Source organism: Ambystoma mexicanum, chromosome 7q (genome assembly GCF_040938575.1).
Source record: "Ambystoma mexicanum isolate Mex_15411 chromosome 7q, UKY_AmexF1_1, whole genome shotgun sequence".
NCBI lineage: Eukaryota > Metazoa > Chordata > Amphibia > Caudata > Ambystomatidae > Ambystoma > Ambystoma mexicanum.
In genome coordinates, this window is record NC_090941.1 from 799,336,138 (window position 1) to 799,355,448 (window position 19,311).

Consider the following 19,311-nt stretch of genomic DNA (forward strand, 5'->3'; position numbering starts at 1 on the left):
ATCTCCCTGAAATATAGTACTTGCGTTAATAAAGAAGGAAGTATAGCGGATGTAATCACGTCATATGATTTCGCTTGATCGAACTGTCAGTATCCATACCTCGAAATGCATAAGAACATCAAGGGACGATGTAACTGCGGTGCACACTTCTGCAAGCTGTTGCGCCGACCCGTAACTGCATGCTCCCCCTTCTTCTTGGACTAATGCTCCATCGACTCCCTGAAAAGTAGGACTTTCATTAGTAATGAACACAAAATTGAAAAAAGAAGACACATAGGAGGGCGACGGAACTGTCCTGAAACGTACCTCGAGCATCTGAGTGACATCAACGGTTGTCGTCAATACGTTGGACTCCTCAGCATCTCCCTGAAAGACAGTACTTGCGTTATTTTGGATAACAATAATTATAACTGAAAACAAAGACTAGAGGACGAGTACAAGGGTGTACCATTAGGTAACATAATTACACGATAAATTAAAACTATTGATTTACATGCCTAAAACAAGTCAGTGGCAGAATAGCCAAGTAAGATTACCCGATAGGCGCTTGAAGTGGCTGATGACTGCAATAACGACACGGATGGAGAATCTTCCGCCTTCATATTGAGTGGATACATAAATGGGGAAATTATTGTTAGCTAATGCTACACACTACCGCAAGGCCAAGAGATAAATACGTAAACTTGACTCACCAGTGGAGGGATGTGGACGAATAGAGTGGGAATAGCGGTTGAGAGCAATTTTCGCCTCGCTCGCGGTGTGTTCTTCTTTATTAGCAATGATGTGGAGTACATGTCAGAGGTAAAGTGCCTGCTGCAGATGCGGTATCGATCACCCCTCTTGTCCGCAAAGACCTCTAGGACTCTACTTTCAAGCTCAGACGGTGGATATCCGCAATATCGGACCCATTCTCTTATCTGATCTATTGTCTTAGGGAAAACATGCATTATAGTACCTTCAGATTTATTATGGGTCTTCGAAGGGCAACCGCCAATGGAACAGGCAGGCATTGTGGAAAGTTCTGAAAAGTAAAGATCAACAATTCTCTATGAATACCAATGTAAACTCAGAACATGTGACTAGTTCCTTGCATGTACTGTCTTGAACGAAAAGAAATTGGACGCAAAATGATTATGGTACATGGCCTTACCTTGACGAACAAACAGTTAGATGCAGGGATCAGAGTAGTTTCTTGTCGTAGAACAGGGAGCAGTTCACAGGTTGCAAACTGACGAGTTTCCTCGAAGTGGTCACGGAAGTTCACAGAGACGAAGAGCAGATAACCAGCACCTTCACGGGTTGACTAGCAAAGCGCAAAGAAGTGCTCATTAGAAATATGAAGTGGGTTATAAAGAATTCGAAACAGGGGTGTGTTTGTGAATGAATGACGTGTATATGTCGTGGCATTATGTGGATTGCAGGGGGCCGTCCAGCGTGAGGGGGGATGCTTGGCAGGAGACACGGGGTCTGGAGGTAGACATGGGAACAACAACCCATGCTCTATAGACCACTTTGAAGTGTACATGGTCTTTGGCACCTCTTGGCCTTTATCGCTCCCTGACTGCTCCAGTTGCCAGCACAAGTACCCCGGTGCGAACTGCCTTTGATAGGGCGGGGGGTGGATTGGGGCGGTGGTCGTGCAGACAAGATACAGGAAGACTCGTGAATGGAGACACACTTATGTGGATTGCAGGGAGCCGTCCAGCGTGAGGGGGGATGCTTGGCAGGAGACACGGGGTCTGGAGGTAGACATGGGAACAACAACCCATGCTCTATAGACCACTTTGAAGTGTACATGGTCTTTGGCACCTCTTGGCCTTTATCGCTCCCCGACTGCTCCAGTTGCCAGCACAAGTACCCCGGTGCGAACTGCCTTTGATAGGGCGGGGGTGGATTGGGGCGGTGGTCGTGCAGACAAGACACAGGAAGACTCGTGAATGGAGACACACTTATGTGGATTGCAGGGAGCCGTCCAGCGTGAGGGGGGATGCTTGGCAGGAGACACGGGGTCTGGAGGTAGACATGGGAACAACAACCCATGCTCTATAGACCACTTTGAAGTGTACATGGTCTTTGGCACCTCTTGGCCTTTATCGCTCCCTGACAGCTCCACTTGCCAGCGCAAGTACCCCGGTGCGAACTGCCTTTGATAGGGCGGGGGGGTGGATTGGGGCGGTGGTCGTGCAGACAAGACTCGTTTGCCGCAGGGCCTCACCAAGGAGAGGCCATCTAACTGCATGTAAGAGGCTGGCTGCAAGATCTAGTACATGGAAGGCAGGGGGGTGAGTTTATAAATACCTCACCCTCCCAGGAGAATATATGGGTGCAGTTCACCCTGGAGACCCTGGATGCCTAGGCAGTTAGTCAGCAGCAGGCTGGCCTGTGGTGGCAAGGCGGCACGGGCCAGAGGTGGTCATCTCTGTACCCGGTGCCCAAAAGGATGATTTATTATGATCAACCATATTTACCTATAACCATGTTTTGTATCAATAAAATACAACGGCCTTCCTTTTATTGCTAACGCTTGAACAAATCAAAACAACCATTGTTAAAATATATATTGGGTTTTATTTTGGATCTTAATTTCAATTGAACATAAATAAAAAACATTACACATTGTAAATTTGCGGTTGCAGCACATCCAGGGAAAATCCGCGGTATTGTCCACTGTCGCTGGGGAAATGTTGTCTAATGGCAAGTACCGCACAGGCAGGTATTACTCTCCGAACGCGGTGTCCGAGCCTCCCGTGAAGCCACCAAGTGAAGCAACGATAGGCCACCAGCCTGTACCACCTGTGAAAATGAAAGATGCAAACTGTATTAAAATGACAAAACTTTCTTATCACTGTCGATTCAGGTAAAAAATGTCATTCTGCTTTGAAAAAAATTCTATCTAGAAAATGCACAATATGGAACCAATTTACATGCATTCGAATGATATATAGATGTAATTTTATATGTGGGAGACGACCATGACATAGTAGTGGCATCACTGACATCACAACCAGAGTATACTTACTCGTTACTCGGATTACGCGGACGAACAGTGCCGCGAAGTTCGTGCATAAGCACCATCATCATCCTCAACACGGTCCGTGAGAGGCAGGCTTCCCTGAACTCTGGCAGCTCGGTGATGCATTGCGGACTTGGCTCGCCTTCCGAAATGTAGGCCAGGCATCCCGAGTTTTCTCGGCAGCAGCAGTTCTCCTCCTCAGTTGGCATTAGCTCGCACCGTTTGCACGTGCACCAGGTGGAGACGCCGTCCATGCGACATGGTCCAGGCTCTTCATCCGTTGACTGGTCCTCCCAACTGCCGTCCGAATCCCCATCGTTTTCGCGTGCTTGCCTTTCCAGTAGTTCTTCCTCGGTGTACTCGGGCTCGTACATATACGGCATTATTGTAGCCATTATGTGGTAAAGAAAGTAAAATAATTTATAGCGGTGGTACTGGTATCTGTTCACACGGGCTACAATCAACGAAGGTAGCTGACCAGAGCACAGAAACGAGTCACAGAATACTCAAAGTAACACAGAGAGAGGAATGGATTCGAAAATCTGCTGCTGTGTGTTGTGAAACGGTCTGTTTATACTTATTGAGGAAAGAGGCGTCCTGCCATTTCCATGGTGACACTTCATTAGCTGAGGCGCAGCGATTGTTGACACGAAACGGGAAATGGGCGGTACGCGTCTGCTGATGTCAGGCTCAGGGGCGGGGGATTTGATTTAGTGCCGCAAAAGCAGGTGAGCCAGGGCGATGCGGCAAGTGAGAGGATTATCATAAAATGGCGGATGTTTTCGAGTGCGTTAATGGACGAAAAGTCGGGTAAGGTCCATAGGAAAGTTTTCTACGATCTACCGATTTATGCTTAAAAACACATGGCCGAACCATAGGAACAATAAAAAAAAAGTCCCAGAACTATCCTTTAATGAGATTTGATAACATTAGTGGTACCACCCTAGACGTGTATATATTTATCATTATTGACTTCCAAGTACAAAGTGCGTTATTGTGATCGTGTACATACCTTTGAATATTAATTATATAAATACTGTGTTTTCAGTAATACAGTGTGTGGACATTCCTTTGTGGGGGTTCGGGGACTACACTGTACTTAAGAACCAGCCCGCATCACCTCCTGAGAAGCTAGGCCTTGATTGCTCGTCCATTGCTACCACAATAGAGAATCTTGGCTGGGGTCCTCTGTGCCTCTCCTCTACCATATAGAGAGCGGAAGTACAGACACCCCCTACCAGTCTTTACAGCGACGCGTGCTGAAATAATGTCCTTTCCAGGCTCGGAGATGTGCTGGGTCCGGAATCAGGTAAGGAATCAAATAATGTCCGTGATCTAACCTCTTCTCCTTTCTTTTCCTTTTGTCTAGGAGCTCCGGATTCGAGGCGGGCGTGGCAGAAGACTGGATGCTGACTTGCAGACACGGTGAGCGTTACGCTGCTGGATGCAGAATAACGCGAAGCATGAGCTGCTGTTCGGGCGTGGTTTAAATGGCCTGCAAAGTAGTCCCAGGTAAGAAGTTCCCCAGAACCACACCCGAGTAAAAAATAGTCCCTGTAATAAAATAGTCCCATCCAGGCCTCACGTTGGCTTGGACTCATTTGCAGCATGGTCTGCATAAGGTAAGTAAAGTCTGAGCCTGGCGCCAGGACTGATTTCTATGATGAGCCTGGCGCCTAAGGCGCCAGGACTGAATCCAAACAGCCCCCAGCCGGGGCTCTTGGGGTTTTAATGAGTATCTGGATGCCTGCTCCCGGGGCTGATGGACTCGATCCGGATGCCAGGGGGTAGGCATCGTGACATATTCTTACAACACAAATGTCAATTTAATTAGCAGACCTTCAAAATTGCATTGCAAATTGCTATACGACTCTACTTATTTTATGCCTTGCAGTCTCTGACACCATTGGGTGAGTTCTCTGGCTCCATATTGCAGAATCTCCAGCACAGAAGGCAACATTTCCAATTGCAAGCTGCTAGGCCGCCATAAGTATTACTTGCCCCTCAATTCAGCACAGCACACCATTTCTTACAAGCCAAAAATCATTTTGCACTAGCGGCGAGTGTACAACTTGAGGCCTGCTGTAGCACCATTAGCAGTGTTCTCTGGCATCCCTTGGCACAGTTTCGGGTATTTTCTGACACCATTGAGTGTGCATCTGTGCACATTTGTGACGATTATCTGTTGCTCTTGGGCATGTGTTCTGCTGCCATTGGCAGTATTCTGTGATGCCTTTATATGTAAGTTCTAACTATGGCGAGCAAGCCTCCCCCACACCCCCATTGTCACTGAGTATACCCACCAGTGCCTTTGGCATACTCTAGTGCTGTTGAGCGTACACTCTAATGGGTCCTTGGGTCCCCTCCCCCCCACGCCCTCCTGTAAGGCTAACAACCTTGGGGTTATCTTCGACTCCTCCCTCTCCTTCTCTCTGCATATCACAGACCTTGTCAAGGAGTCCAACCTTCAGCTCCTCCTCCTTGGGGGCATTCTTCCTTGCCTCACTTTCCCCCCAGAAGCTCAATGCCTCCAGAGCTCTGGTTCTCTCTATGCTGGACTTCTGCAACAGCCTCTTCCTCAATCTGCCTCTGTCTTCCCTCTGCCCTCTTCAACAAATCCAGAATATGGCTGCAAGACTTATCCTTGACCTCAATCCCAGGGACTGCATCTCTCCAGCCCTAAAATCTCTCCACTGGCTCTCTGAATGCAAGGATCAAATGCAAGACCCTTTGCATCATCCACAAGGTTGTCTGGGCCTGGGACCTCTCTACATCCAGCTTTCCCTCCCTAAATACCTCCCCGCTAGAGTTCTTCTATCTTCTAGCTCTGACTCTCTGCAGGTCAGATACTTCTCCAAGCAGAGAGTGGGAGATGGATCCCTTTCCTCGGAAGGAGCCTCCCTCTGGAATGGCCTCCCTACTCCCCTCAGACTTGAGCCGGATCTTCTTAAATTCCGGAAACTCCTCAAGACTTTTCTTTTCTCCTCCTCCTTCCTTTACCCCCCTTGCTAATGTTCCCATGCGGCTATGACTGGTGCCTGGTCCCATATGAGTCTCCTGTGGCCAGGCCCCCTTGACCAGTCTCCCACCACCATTTGATACCAGCACTTGCCTTCTGGGCCTGGACTAGCCTGATTGTGGTCCACCCTGTCCTTGCACTTCTCCCTTCCCTTCTTCCTCTGCACTTGCCCTCTGTGTCTCCCCCTATCAGTTGGTCAGTGCCCCATGGCCCCCTACTCCTCCACTTCTCCCCCTCACTCCAAACCGCTCTTCCCTGCCCCCTATTTCCACCCTCCCTGCACTTGCACGTGAAGAATGTCACAAGCCCTAGTACGACCGTTACTGTTTTTGTATCCTATGTCTCCTCCCCGCATAATACTGAAAGTTAGCAGAATGTAGAGATGTGGTGGGCAAGGCAGTGGTTGAAGAGCCAGGGAGAGAGGTTAGACCCCAGGGGAACACCACAATTAGAAAGAGGGATAGAAGAGAAGAAAGACTCAAGTTGGACCTGGGAGGGTCAATCGGTGAGAAAGGAGATCAACCAGGCCAGGGCATGACCAGAGATACCCAGGTTGTCACGGAGGCGATTGAGCAGGATGGCGTGGTTGACTGTGTCAAAAGCGGAGGATAGATGAAGGAGAATGAGGACAGAAGTAAGTTTGGAGTCCAGATTGGAGAGCAAGTCTTCACGGTTGTTCAGGAGAGCAGTTTCTGTGCTTCTGGCAGCTCCGAAGCCATACTGGTGGTCGTGCAGACACCCAACGGATTCAGTATGTAGATTAAGCTGGGAGATGGCCAGCTTTGCAAGGAGTTTGCCCATTAAAGGAGTGCTGGAGATTGGGCGATAGTTTGAATTAACAGTCGACTGTAAAACATGTCGTATTCTACACAATGAGAGGTTATAACTTCAAACCAGTTAGTCTCACTATCCAAATTCAATATGTTCTTGGTAACATTTTCCTTCAACTTTCTCGTTCGAGTGGAGGACCATCCATAATGCCTTTTTTAAATCAAGGTTGTCTATGTTCTAGCCCCTCATCCAAAAGATGGCCTTGAGTGCTGGCTCGACCGGCTGGGCCGCGGAAGGAATTGAGGCTCTGGTGTGGTTTCTCCAAGGTACACCCAGGTAGTTGAATCGCTGGGACATGTAGCTCCCTGTTTATTTTGCCAGTGGGAGACATTTGAGTTGAGTAGCTTATCCTCTTTGGCAGAAAAGGGGTTTTCAAGATGGTAACGTCTGGATGCAGTGGAGGAGGCACACCCCCTTGTTAGTAATGCGTTGCAGCCTTGGTGAGTCTCGAGTGTGCCGGGGCGAGATGGACCCTATGGAGAGTGGTGTCATACTGAATCCAAGACTTTGGGTCTTTTGAATGTCACATTCTAAGAGGCAGAGTCGTCCATGGATGCTGGAGCTGAGTGGGTATGTAGCTTGAGTGTCCTGGAAATCCTGCCCCCCTGACTTCATGATGAGTGGGACCGAGCACCCATCTATACGAGGCCGAAGATGAAGATTGAGTTTGGTATCGAGTCTCTGGGAAATGCCAATGTGGAGCAGCCCTTTTATTTGGCCGGGGAATGGAGTCTGGCTCCTATTCGGAAAGCTGCAAGAGATCCGTCAGACCCTTGATCGGAATTTAGATCTAGTTGGCAGTTGTGGTAATTCGGCAGTTGTGGATTAAGATGAAATGGATGGTGTATTGAGGAATGCATTGATGGGAATGGTGTGTGGGGGGAGTATCCTAACAAATGGAAGACAAATGCATGCTGTATACAGGTGGCAAGGTGTTCCCGGCACTAGATTCCTGGAAGATGAGGCATGGTCTGTTAAGCTGGCATTCACTCCCCACATCTGGCAATGCCACTGGCGCAGGGCAAAGGAATGCTTAGCCTTGAGGTTGCAGCCTGAGAACAGAGGTGGGTAAAGCGTCCCTTCTGCTTGGGCTTCATTTAAACTGTTAAATGAATATAGGGAGGTAATATGGGCTGGTCTGAAGGGTTCAGGCATTGGGTGGTTGAGACATTGGATATATTATGGTATTGTCTGATAATTAGTTGCAAAGTCGAGTGTCTTCCTTTTGTTTCAATCCTTCCTCCTTTTTTCCTTATCAGTGTTTTGTGGGAGGAAGTATGCTTTTGCCTAGGAGCAGGAATGCAGGTGAGGAGGTAAAGATTATCTGCACGAATGTCATTAGTCATGCTATTTGGTGGTATGTTATGGTGGTGATGCAAAAAGGAGATTGATGGTATGTTTCTCTCCAGTGAATGCCCCAGTTTAAATGATCATAAAAAAGATTCCCCTCCGAGGGACAGGACGTGTTTTCCTTTTCATTCCTATATCCCAACAAGTAAGAAAAACGTCAAGCCCAATGTGGGTCTGGATCTTTTAACAACTGTTAAAAAAAGAAATACTTAAGATCAGTGTTTGTCCAAGTAATTTTTAACTGTCGGAGAAGGTGGTATTTGTATGTTCCCTAGGTTCCGATACATTAACTTTACATCGCCACATGACCAACATACTAACATTTTTTATTCTAATTCAGTCCTCATTCAGCGTAAGCACATGTGTACAAGTGTTTAAAAAGGCAGTCAGTGGTGACTGCTAATCTGCAGGGTTTACCATATGTAAACATCACTAATTCATCAGTGCTCTTTTCTAAGAATCAAGACTATTTGAATATGCAGATCACTACTCTAGTTCTCAACTTTTATTTTACTATTAACTAGGAGCAGTCTTAGTTGCTCACATCTCAGTGCTGCCTTTTTTGGGCTTGATTTTAGCAATCGCATGACATGTGTTTCCATCTCTCCTGTCTATGCTTTGAAGTGCCTTCCCCTACGCCAGCGTTTGCTTTTAGTAGTCATTTTATTTGTACTATTGCATTGTCATTGTGATCCTCAAGCAGCTATTTATCCTGAAAAAACTCCTCTCTGTTACTAATCACTTCACATCTTGTAATTTTAAACTCTTGTCTATACTCCTGCTAGTTCAAATGTCTGCCGTCTTTCATACTTGCATCGTTTGTTCTTTTGGGTGTCACTAATACTGTTCTTTTGTTCCCATCTCACTGTATAATTTTCAGAATCCTGATTTGGTCTGCACCTGCTGCTCTTTTACCACCCCTTGTTTTGTCAGTGGTATTCCTTTCAAATTGATCATCTCAGGGGCTGGAATAAAGATGTGATGAGCAGGAGATGCAAGCGGTCTTGTTCATGAGGCATCACTCGACAGGGATTACGTGTGGGGATCGCAACACTAGTAGATGGTTTGCTGCAAATCTAGTTTCTACATGCGATGGAAGCTATAACTTTTTGTCCATTGTATGCTTTAAATGTCTTCTAGATGTGCTACTACTCCTTCATAGACAACCAAAACAGAGGTAATGTCACATAGTTGGCCTGGAGAGTCAAATGTAGCCCCCAGTAGCTGTTATCGTGAACCTACCAAGGCTTTTTTAGGTTACGAGAAGGAGCTACTTAACTCCCAGCAGTATCAGGCCTGCCATCACTTCCTTTGACTTGTCCTTTAGCAGAGGCAATTTCCAAATATCCATACCCTTCAAATCCCTGTCCAAGTCTATACAGAAGTCTAGTTCTGACAGCATGCGCTCACATTCCCTTTTTCTTAGCCTCTCCAAAACTGCTATCCTCTTCTGTTTTAGCCGTCAACCCAATGCTTGTGTTAACTCCTCTGCTGTTTCCTTTCCCTCGTCTGTGCTCCTCCTATCCTCTACAGTTTGCACCGCTTGCTGTTGTCTTTGATTCCTCACAATTATCTCTACTTCTCCCCTACTTTAGACTATTAAAAGGGAATGTTTGGAAACTGTAACCTCTCATTGCCTTTTATGCCACCAAACTCCCAATCCTTAATCTGTTCTATCCCATTTTGAAAAAAACACGCCTCATGCCTAATTAATTTCCTTTGTCATTTGGCCACGTTTTTTCTTGGCAATAGTGTCTTTGTTATATCAAATTAGTATGTCTCAAATCTTGGAAGATGCTTTGTAAGGTAGATAGCTGAAGGTTGCTGAGCTTGTGCATCAGATTAAATAATTACGTCCGGTCATCTTCTCTTTGTGAGTTTTGATCAAAACGGTATACATAATTGTTTTTTGATGTAGCTGAAGATGCTGTTCCGGGTTGACTGTAGGATTCCTATTATACATTAAATAATAGGGTGTCAATCATTATGCCAGATATTGTGAACACATTTAAACAACCTTTGCTGTTCTTACTTACCCTAATGAGCTAAAACCAAATGTTGGTGGTACCTTGAAGAGAGAGCAAGACCCGGTTTGTTTCAGGTGACTGATCTTGGTTCATAGTGACCTGTTCTGAACTCACAAAACAAGTATCTTTGGTCAGGGTGACAAGACAGTCTAAAAAATATTGAATGTCCTAATAAACAATTACCATGATATTCTGTATGATGTAAGAATATAAAAATGAAGAAATATTGATTCTGTTGTTGATGGGGTTTTTTTTGGTTTTTTTTTTAGTTTGTGTGTTTTCATTTTTTGTTTTTATATGACTTGGAGATGGCAGAGAGAAATCCATTATCTCAAAGCTAAGTGCACATGTGCAATACATTTTCCTCCGTTTTAGATATATATTTTAAATGTGGATAAACTGATAGCTTCTCCTCAGCAGGCTAAACAAACAAGTAATTTAGTTGTTCTTGTTACTTTTCTGGTGACCAGTGTTATTGGAAAATATGTTGTAATTGCAGGGTTTAATGATGGGTAATGGGTAATTACTAACACATTTGTATTTGCATCATTTAGCTCCCTCCATTTCGAGTACCTCATTGACAGCAACAACAAAACCAGCAGCAACTAACTCCACCTTCCCCAAGACATCAGCAACTGTGCCAAGTAGGTGTTTCTCTGATGTCATGCTATTTGAGAAATGTCCATGTGCTCTAGTCTTTTTTGTTAATCAGGTCTTTATACGATTTCTTGATGTTGTGTGTTATTGTGCTTTGTTGTGGCTCTTTTATCAAGCCATTTACTGTGTGTATGTGCATATTTAATATACACTCTGTACTCCTATATCCTGTCCCCTTTCCTCCATTCACCATATGGAACGTCAAACAGTGTCAGAAATGTCAGTCACCTTTATCCTTGCAGACGTAAAAGCCTTGTTTGGGTACTCATGGAAAGGGGGTCAGCAAAGTTTCCCTGAGAGCTTTGAACATGGTAGTATGTATTGTCTGTAGCCATCACTGCAATGCTTTGTCAGATCATTGTTGGAATTGCATTGAATAGGTGGAGAACCGTAATCTGGAAAGACATATTTTAGAATTAAGATCATAAGAAAAGGCCAATCCATTCACAGGGGCAAAAACTAGTTCCTACGGGAGCATCAAGAAGAATACAGGAAACGTGCATGAGAAATCCCAAATGCTTTTTTGATTACCATTTGAAATCTGAATATGCAGGGATAAATGAAAGACACATGTAAACTGACCAAACTACTCAATTTGAAGAGAAATGTGTCTGATGCCTTAAGGGCCTGGATTAGCGCAAATCAAATTAGCTTTCCCTATTAATGGTAAATCAACCAAGAGCAACAAATGTGGAGTCCAAATTGAACAAAAGGTCTTTCTCGCACACATGGCTGGGGTGCCTTATATTAATGCCATATAGACTTTTAGACTGAGGGAGTGGTCTTCGCTGAGGGTCATAAGTTGGGGAAGGGTCATTACACCAAGCAATAATTACTGGTCCTGAGGTCTATAAGGCTACTAGCACATAACAACAATAGTACTAGTAGCAATACATGTTTTGGAGCAGTGGTTCTGAAGTTAAAAATGTTAGTTTAATAATGAGACAGTAAAAAAACAAAACTGGTTGGGTGGGCTGCGTAAAAGTAAACAGTTTATGGATAAGATCTCACTCCGATTGGCTCACTCTATACTCTTAAAGCCACCTCCCCAAGGCAGCCCTCTGCCCGGCAGCCCCCGCAGTTTAGGGCCCCAAGGCAAAGGGCGACTCCAACAGAGGTGGCTCCACAAAGTGCCTGCAGGTGTCAGCAGGGGAAGCCAAGGAAGTCAGCAGACACCAACAAAACTGCGAGTGTGGCTTGGGTGGGGTGTAGAGCAATTACTCTACTCCAGAAGGCCCCTGCCACTCTACCTTACCTTCCATAGCGTAGATTGCCATAGACTTAGGCAATACGTACTTAGGGAGACTAGTGACCACTGTAAATGGATTGTAAATGTTGCCTTGTGATGCATATCAACTTACATGCCAATTTTAGCTAGTGCCACACCTGCAGGGAACTGAAAATTAGCCTGCGTCGCATCCAGATAGAAATGTGATTGTTAGCATGTGCCACACTCGTAAGGAATTCTGAACTTTGGCTTGCATCGCATCTAGATAGAAATGTGATTGTTAGCATGCACCACATTTAGAATTCTGAACTTTGGCCTGCGTCACATCTGGATGGAGATGTGAATGTTAGCATGCACCTCACCAAGATGGAATCCCATAATTGCAAGGATAGCAATGCCAACTAACCAATCTACTAACAATTTCATCCCCCTGCATACACTTCTCAAACTCTAACCAAACACAACCACAATCCTAAAATGCAGCAATCCGCACAAACTTCACAACACTGCAACAACAAAACAAACCACACAGACTTGCACAACAGCACACGATGACTACCGACCGTAAAACACCCCAAGCTGAGGGTGCCAACAGCACATCACGGCTCTCTTGCACTTTTCCAGTTTATTCCCACTAACCCACCCACCTCCCCCTTTTTCAGAGCGCCAGGGGACCACTCCGGTGATGATAGTGCGTGGTACAAATATCCTTTAACATTAACATAAGAAAGTGAAAGCATTTCCCCATGTTTTAGCTTTCATTTTGCTGTGCTAAATAAGATATTGCAGTGAAATGAAAGGTTCTCTTAGACTGGACATGTCTTGTGGAAAGACGTCTTGCCTGGAAATGGCATAATTGCTTCCCGGTCTGCTTTTAAAGTCGTAATGCATTCAATACCAGTAGTTATTAACTGCACTCTGAGCATTGTGATTGGCTGAGAGGAGGTCCATAACGATTTTCATGTGCTAATAGTACTAAGTAGCCGTGGTAAATTTACACTGGGTATAGTCTGATGCAATGAACAGCAAGAGAGGACTCCACAGGCAAGATCAGATTAAAATATAGAGAACAAGATTGACAATACAGTTTTTTTACACATAATAAAGTATTACCACATGTTGTGTATACATCAATGTTTAGGAGAAGATAAGGAACCAGCAGGGGAGGGGAATACCAAATGGCAACTGAGGTGTTCCTTCCAGTGTGACGAAATGCACTTTTAGGGCAGTTTTCAAGCCCAGTAGAGTGAACATGAACTTGATGTTAGGGGGTTGGGAATTTCACTGGTGGACTGTGTGAGTAGGGTGAGGGAACGAAAGCGAGAGATAGCATAGGGAGTACGAGAAACAGAGCGGTTTACATGAGCTTGAGATCTCAGAGTGAGGGGAGTAGCAACAGTGGGAGTTAGCTATGTGTGGAGCCAAAACCTAGTTAGATTTTTAGACTAGAAGGAGGAATGTAGACCAGCAGCGATTGTGCATAGCTAGCCAAAATACATTAAAGTAGTGCACAGAGGTGGGTGAAGGCTGTGCTACGTTGCTGGAAGTACTAAATGTAGTAAAGGAGTTATCCAGTCTTGACAGCATGAACGGTGAGAAAGAGGTGGATTTTACAGATGTTGAAGAGGTTACGCCTGGCAGCTGTACAGGTAAACATACTTCATTGTTGTACTTTCAGATGTCTGTCAAATGCAACCTTAAGGTTGTGAGCCATTTGAGGTGGGGTAAGGCTTTTAGGAGAAAAGGAAATGGAAGAGAGCAGGGGGGTTGAGACACTAGAAGCCACGAGTAAGATTACGTCAATTTTGGAGCTTATGTATTCCTTAAGAAAACAAATGGTCGGATCAGCATACTTATCACCCATGGTCAATGAGGGCGTCACTGCTACCATAAGCAAACAACAATCCCACATGTCATCTGTGGGTTAAGTCAGATACACCTTTAGTTTACAAAAGCAGTCCTAATCCAAACCAATGATAAAAAATATCATCTTAATCCAAATAATAAGAGTACATAAACAGAAAAAATCAAACCTTCATTGCTTGATTCTTCAAATTTTTCAGTATGCCGAACAAGGGCAGGGTTTTGCCAAGAAAAATAAAATGATTCAAAAAATAGTCCCAATAAGGCTTCCGAAAAGGACAATTATTTCTGTAATGGTAAAGTCCTCTCTATCCTTTCAGCAGAGGCCTGATTGGATTCCAATTTAAAGCAAAGAGACTTAGTCTGATGAGGACATATGAAAAGGAAACCCTTTCAGTATCCATACAGCCCCCCACCTTTATTTGATTTCCAGCCAAGCCCAATAGTTCTGCGAGAAATTCCTATTCTTAAATCGCCAAACGTTCTTCCTACGCAGGTGTCTCTTATAGCATAGCAATGTCTGCATCAAGGTTATTGAGATGCTTCAGGATTGTCTCACCTTTTGGGAGAATTAAGACCATTCACATTGAGGCTAATAAAGTTATGACTCACGGGTCTTGCAACAATAAAGCTCATCCACTAATGACATCCTAGCCCCCGCATAGATGGGCCTAGCGATGTCTCCACCAACTCCATTTCCAGACCCCAACCATCAACAAACCATGCCCATACATCCCTAGGTAGGGTCAGCAACAAAGCATTTTTTTGTAAATTGATATGATATGATATGGCATTTATAACGCGCCTATACACAAGTGTTTCAAGGTGCGAATTTGTCAACCCTTCACCCCTTTTGCCTCCGAAAAACTCCCAGTCCATTGTGTCCCACACTAGTGGCATTAGTACAGGATATTGGAAAAATAAGGAAGACTTTCCAGGAACCCTCTCTCCTTTCAGAATGCACCCCCACTGTCCACAAGAAACATCCCATCGTCAGTTTTGCGAATAATTGGAACCCCTGATCCTCACCAGTCTACCATAACTCTGTTTAAGCCTTATACAATGATCAATATCCAGGGGTCACAATTGGACGTCGTGGAGCAGGAGCCGTAAGTAGCTCCTAGACGTCAGGATTTTCCTCTAGGCAGCAGCTACTCATAGTGGCCTAGGAGCTATCTGTGTGTGATGAAAGAGTACCCAGGATTGTGAGCCTTTAATTAATGCAAAGGAATGAGTGCATAAGAAGACTAAAAGAAATGCAGAGATTGAAAATAAAATCTATTTTTGTATAGTGATTTAACATTAAGAAATACATGTGCCGGAATAGCAGATCTGAAGTGCTGAAAGATGGTAGGATTTGCTTATCGTACCTAAAACAAACTGTGGCGTGCACACACAAATTCACACACTGTAAACCTGTCTTACTATTGCTCTGTTGCTCTGTCATTCACTCTAGGGCTGACTGTTTATGTTGCATTCCTGTCTCTTTGATTTCCTTGTGCATTTCTTTCCTGCTAGCTATTCTGTCGTACTGCTATTTCTTGTTTGATCATTCACTATCTTTGTGGTACGTGCAAAACTCTACCAATACATTTGTTTCTGTATCAATCTCTGTTGCTGTTGCTTTATTACCACAACATTTTTATGTGTGGCCATCTCTTTTCTCTGATGACACCTTGCTCATTCTTTGCTCTTTTTCTCTCGGCTGCTCCTGCAGAATTAGGAGCTTATACATAGCAGGCCACAAATCTAACTTTCATAAGAGAAGCAAATTGTAACCCATCATGCTTTGAATGTCTTCTAGAGGTTTCCTAATGCACCTTTTATACAAATTCCCAGACACAAGAGTGCATGTCAGATAGGTATGGTTGTAGGGCACCAGGCACCAGGAGCCAAACGTAGCTCCTGATAGCTTGTGATGTCAAGTTAACATTGCTCTCCTATACTATATGCAGGAGCTAAATAGTTCTTAGCAGTTTCGAACCCTGAAAATACCTTGCATAACCATAACTGAGAAAAATTGTAGTTTTTGAATCCATTGTTCAAGTCTCGATAATAACATCCACTGAACCCATCAGCCCAAGCTCACATCATTTGCCTCCTCGGCTTTCCGTCAGTTGGTGCCCATCTTGTGCTGAATTTGGCTTGCTTCCCTTTTCTAGATATAGCTCTAGTTAATGCTGGTTTCTGTCCTCGGTTTTCCATAGCCTCATTATCTGTATCTGCCCCTGTGGTAGGGTGCCCCTCAATACCCATTAGAGCAGTCGCTTCCTCCACAAACAATGTGGTTTTGATGAACCATCAAAGGTAAACCTGAATTTACAGGATAATCCCCATCTGTGTTTGATCTGGCTGTACTTTAGCCCAGACAGGCCACCGCTTGACCTAAGTTGTTCTGCTTCTGCAGAGTAGATACTAAGAGATCTTGAAACAATTGAGTCCTAGCTCCACAGATCCTCTCACTCTATTGTCATGCTTGCCGTAGGATGTCTTGCTTTATTTTTTAGACATGTACCCTTGTCAATCTCTGTAGAAGCAAGGTCTTCAGATGCTGGAAGGCTGAATAAACTCTATGCCTCCAGTCCAACCTTTGACCCACATCATCCGTTGCTTGCACAATGCTCTTTAAAAGGTCATGGATCTACTCCTTCATGTCATCATAGCGAACATCAGCTGGTACAACTCTCACATGGTGGTCATTCCTCTAGGATGTGTTATATGCATTTTCCACTTTATCCGAGAGTAGAGTGCCCAGCATTTACTCTGCAGATGGTTCACCTTGTTTGCAAGCTCAGAGTGCTCATGTACCATCGCACAGTGTGCGGTTTTCAAGGATTCCTCTCTGGCACGCAGAGACTGGATGCTTTTATTTAGGTGCTCTCTGGAGTGCATGTCCTCATCCCTCGAAGTAATTTCTTTCTTGAGCTCATCGAGACAGTTCGTTTTTAGTCTGAGGTTGTAAGTTGTTCAGAGTAACTGCATGGGCCTCTGCTACTATGATCAGTTTTCTAACAGAGTCCTGTGATTGTAGCATGTCTTTTATTTGCCCACCTTTGCATCCTTACTCTTGGGAGTGAGGATCATTTGTATTTGTATATATTTATAGTTAGTTAGCGATTTTGCCAAAGCGCTTTACAAATCTTTAATAAACAAACAGTACAATAATTGCCAATGATAACAATCAAATTAAAGGATAGTTCCGGGACTTTTTTTTTATTGTCCCTACGGTTCGTCCATGTGTTTTTAAGCATAAATCGGTAGATCGTAGAAAACTTTCCTATGGACCTTACCCGACTTTTCGTCCATTAACGCACTCGAAATCAGCCGCCATTTTGTGATAATCCTATCATTTCCCCCCATCGACCTGGCTCACCTGCGTTTGCGGCACTAAATCATATCCCCCGCCCCTGAAACAGACTTTATCAAAACATTCATATTCCCCGCCTCTATCCGTGACGTGACTGTGCTGCGTAGGCAAACGCGCCCAGGCGTCTTCTACGCGACTCCACACAGAACCCGGAAACCAACACAGATCAGCTCACAACACAGCGCGCCACAATTCGGAATATGAAACTGTACTTTTAAATCAAACCGCAAGATTGTAAATTTGGTAAAGTACATTTATTTGACATCAAATGTTTAGAGAATATTCAGCGATTTGCATTTTTCTTTGCTCTCGATCCAAAATAGTTCGTCTTGAGGCAAGCGATGTTCGTGTGCAGTACACAGGGTGTTGGTTTACGATAAAATAAGCTCTTCGGTCGCACTGATAATCGCATGGCTGTTCCAACAACGAGGCACTAGGCCACCACAACGGTATGTATGTTGCATCTAGCCATTAGTACCGCGTAAGGGCATACTTGTACTTGGCGATCGTCCCATAAAATGGTCAGGGTGGTAACGTTGTTCACGCGGAGAAGCAACTGGCGGTTGTAAAAGCCATCCGCCGGTGTCTGGTACTCGTGACACATACAATAATGAAGGATGTACCTGTTTTAAAAACATAAAAAATGAAATTAGTCTCACCATCAGATCTTTATTAAAATTATTCATTTTATATATTAGGTCGGGAAATTATTTCATAGCTAGGACAGTGCAACTGGGTATTATACGTCATTTCCAGTAACCCACCCCCTCTCCTCCGCCTTTTTCAGAGCACCCTGAGCGCCAGTGGACCACTTCGTCACTGATATGATATAATATGGCATTTGCAACGCGCCTATACACAAGTGTTTCAAGGCGTGGCGAGGCAGGGAGGGGGGGGGGACAAGGAGAAGACAGACAACGGTCCTACTAGGCCAGGTGTCATTCAGATCGCGCAAGTGCAGGGGTAGGGGAAGGTAAAAGTGCAAGGGGAAGGGGAGGGGGGAAGTGGAGTACAAGGTAAGTAGCATAAAATAATAAATACATAGGGCCAGCTGGTGGCGAGTGCAAGGTAAGTGCAGAACAAGTGCTGGGAAGGGGGGGCTGTAGGATACTGAGACAGTCCCCCAGTGCAGGGGTTGACAGGGAGGCAGTGCAGGTGGAGAGTGGAAGGGCCCAGGACCGAGGTCGCAGACAGTGGACCAGTTGTAGCAGGGGAGAGGGAGAGAGAAAGCAGAATCAAAGAGGAAGGTTTTGAGGTGCTTCCGTAAAAGGAGATGGTTCTCCTCAAGATAGTGCGCGGTACAAAACAATATGCCACATAGAACGAACAAGTACAACTTAACCCGTCTTTAAAGCTACTGTATAGTAATTAAATTGCGGTATAAACTCATCTAAAGAGTTACTTACATTATATTTGCATTTTCCACTCCTTCTATGCCGACGTTATTTCTTCTAATGAACGAACATTAAATGGCTTTCGTTTCTGAAATTATATTCATTATCGTTTCTTACGTTATTGCACCACGCCCCCAAATAGAAGTCTTTCGGGATGGTCCCGGCCTGTCAAGGTCAAATAACAATAGAACCTTATACTGAGTCGTGGGCCATTCCGGCACCCGAGCAAAAAATCAAAGCAGCTGACCTTCACTTTGAACGAGCATACATTCCTAGTTAGCTACATTCAGTGTAAGGCCATCTCACAGAACTTGAAATTTACACTCCATCTTTGCATTTTGTCTGCGTGCATTTGCAGCCCCAGAGAACCATAAATACGGAGACATTCTATATTTTTTTGAAAAATGATTTATATTACTGTTTGGTTTAATTTAATGCGCAAATGAACAAGGTTGGATAGACACATTGCATGTACACTGAGCAATCACTTTTATTTACACAATACATAGCTACACATATTCAATGGGCCTGCGACATGAGGAGACTCCAGAGCAAAGTCACA

At 44.6% G+C, this 19,311-nt stretch overlaps 1 protein-coding gene across 2 annotated transcripts in view; it reads left to right on the forward strand.

Annotated features, from left to right (window-relative positions):
- Positions 1–19,311, forward strand: part of TMEM123 (transmembrane protein 123) — a 628,355-nt gene that overhangs the window by 509,199 nt on the left and 99,845 nt on the right. For both annotated transcript variants that reach the window (XM_069639063.1, XM_069639062.1), the window contains one exon: positions 10,795–10,884. In XM_069639063.1, coding sequence (XP_069495164.1) covers positions 10,795–10,884 — 90 coding nt within the window. The remainder of the gene's footprint in view (positions 1–10,794; positions 10,885–19,311) is intronic.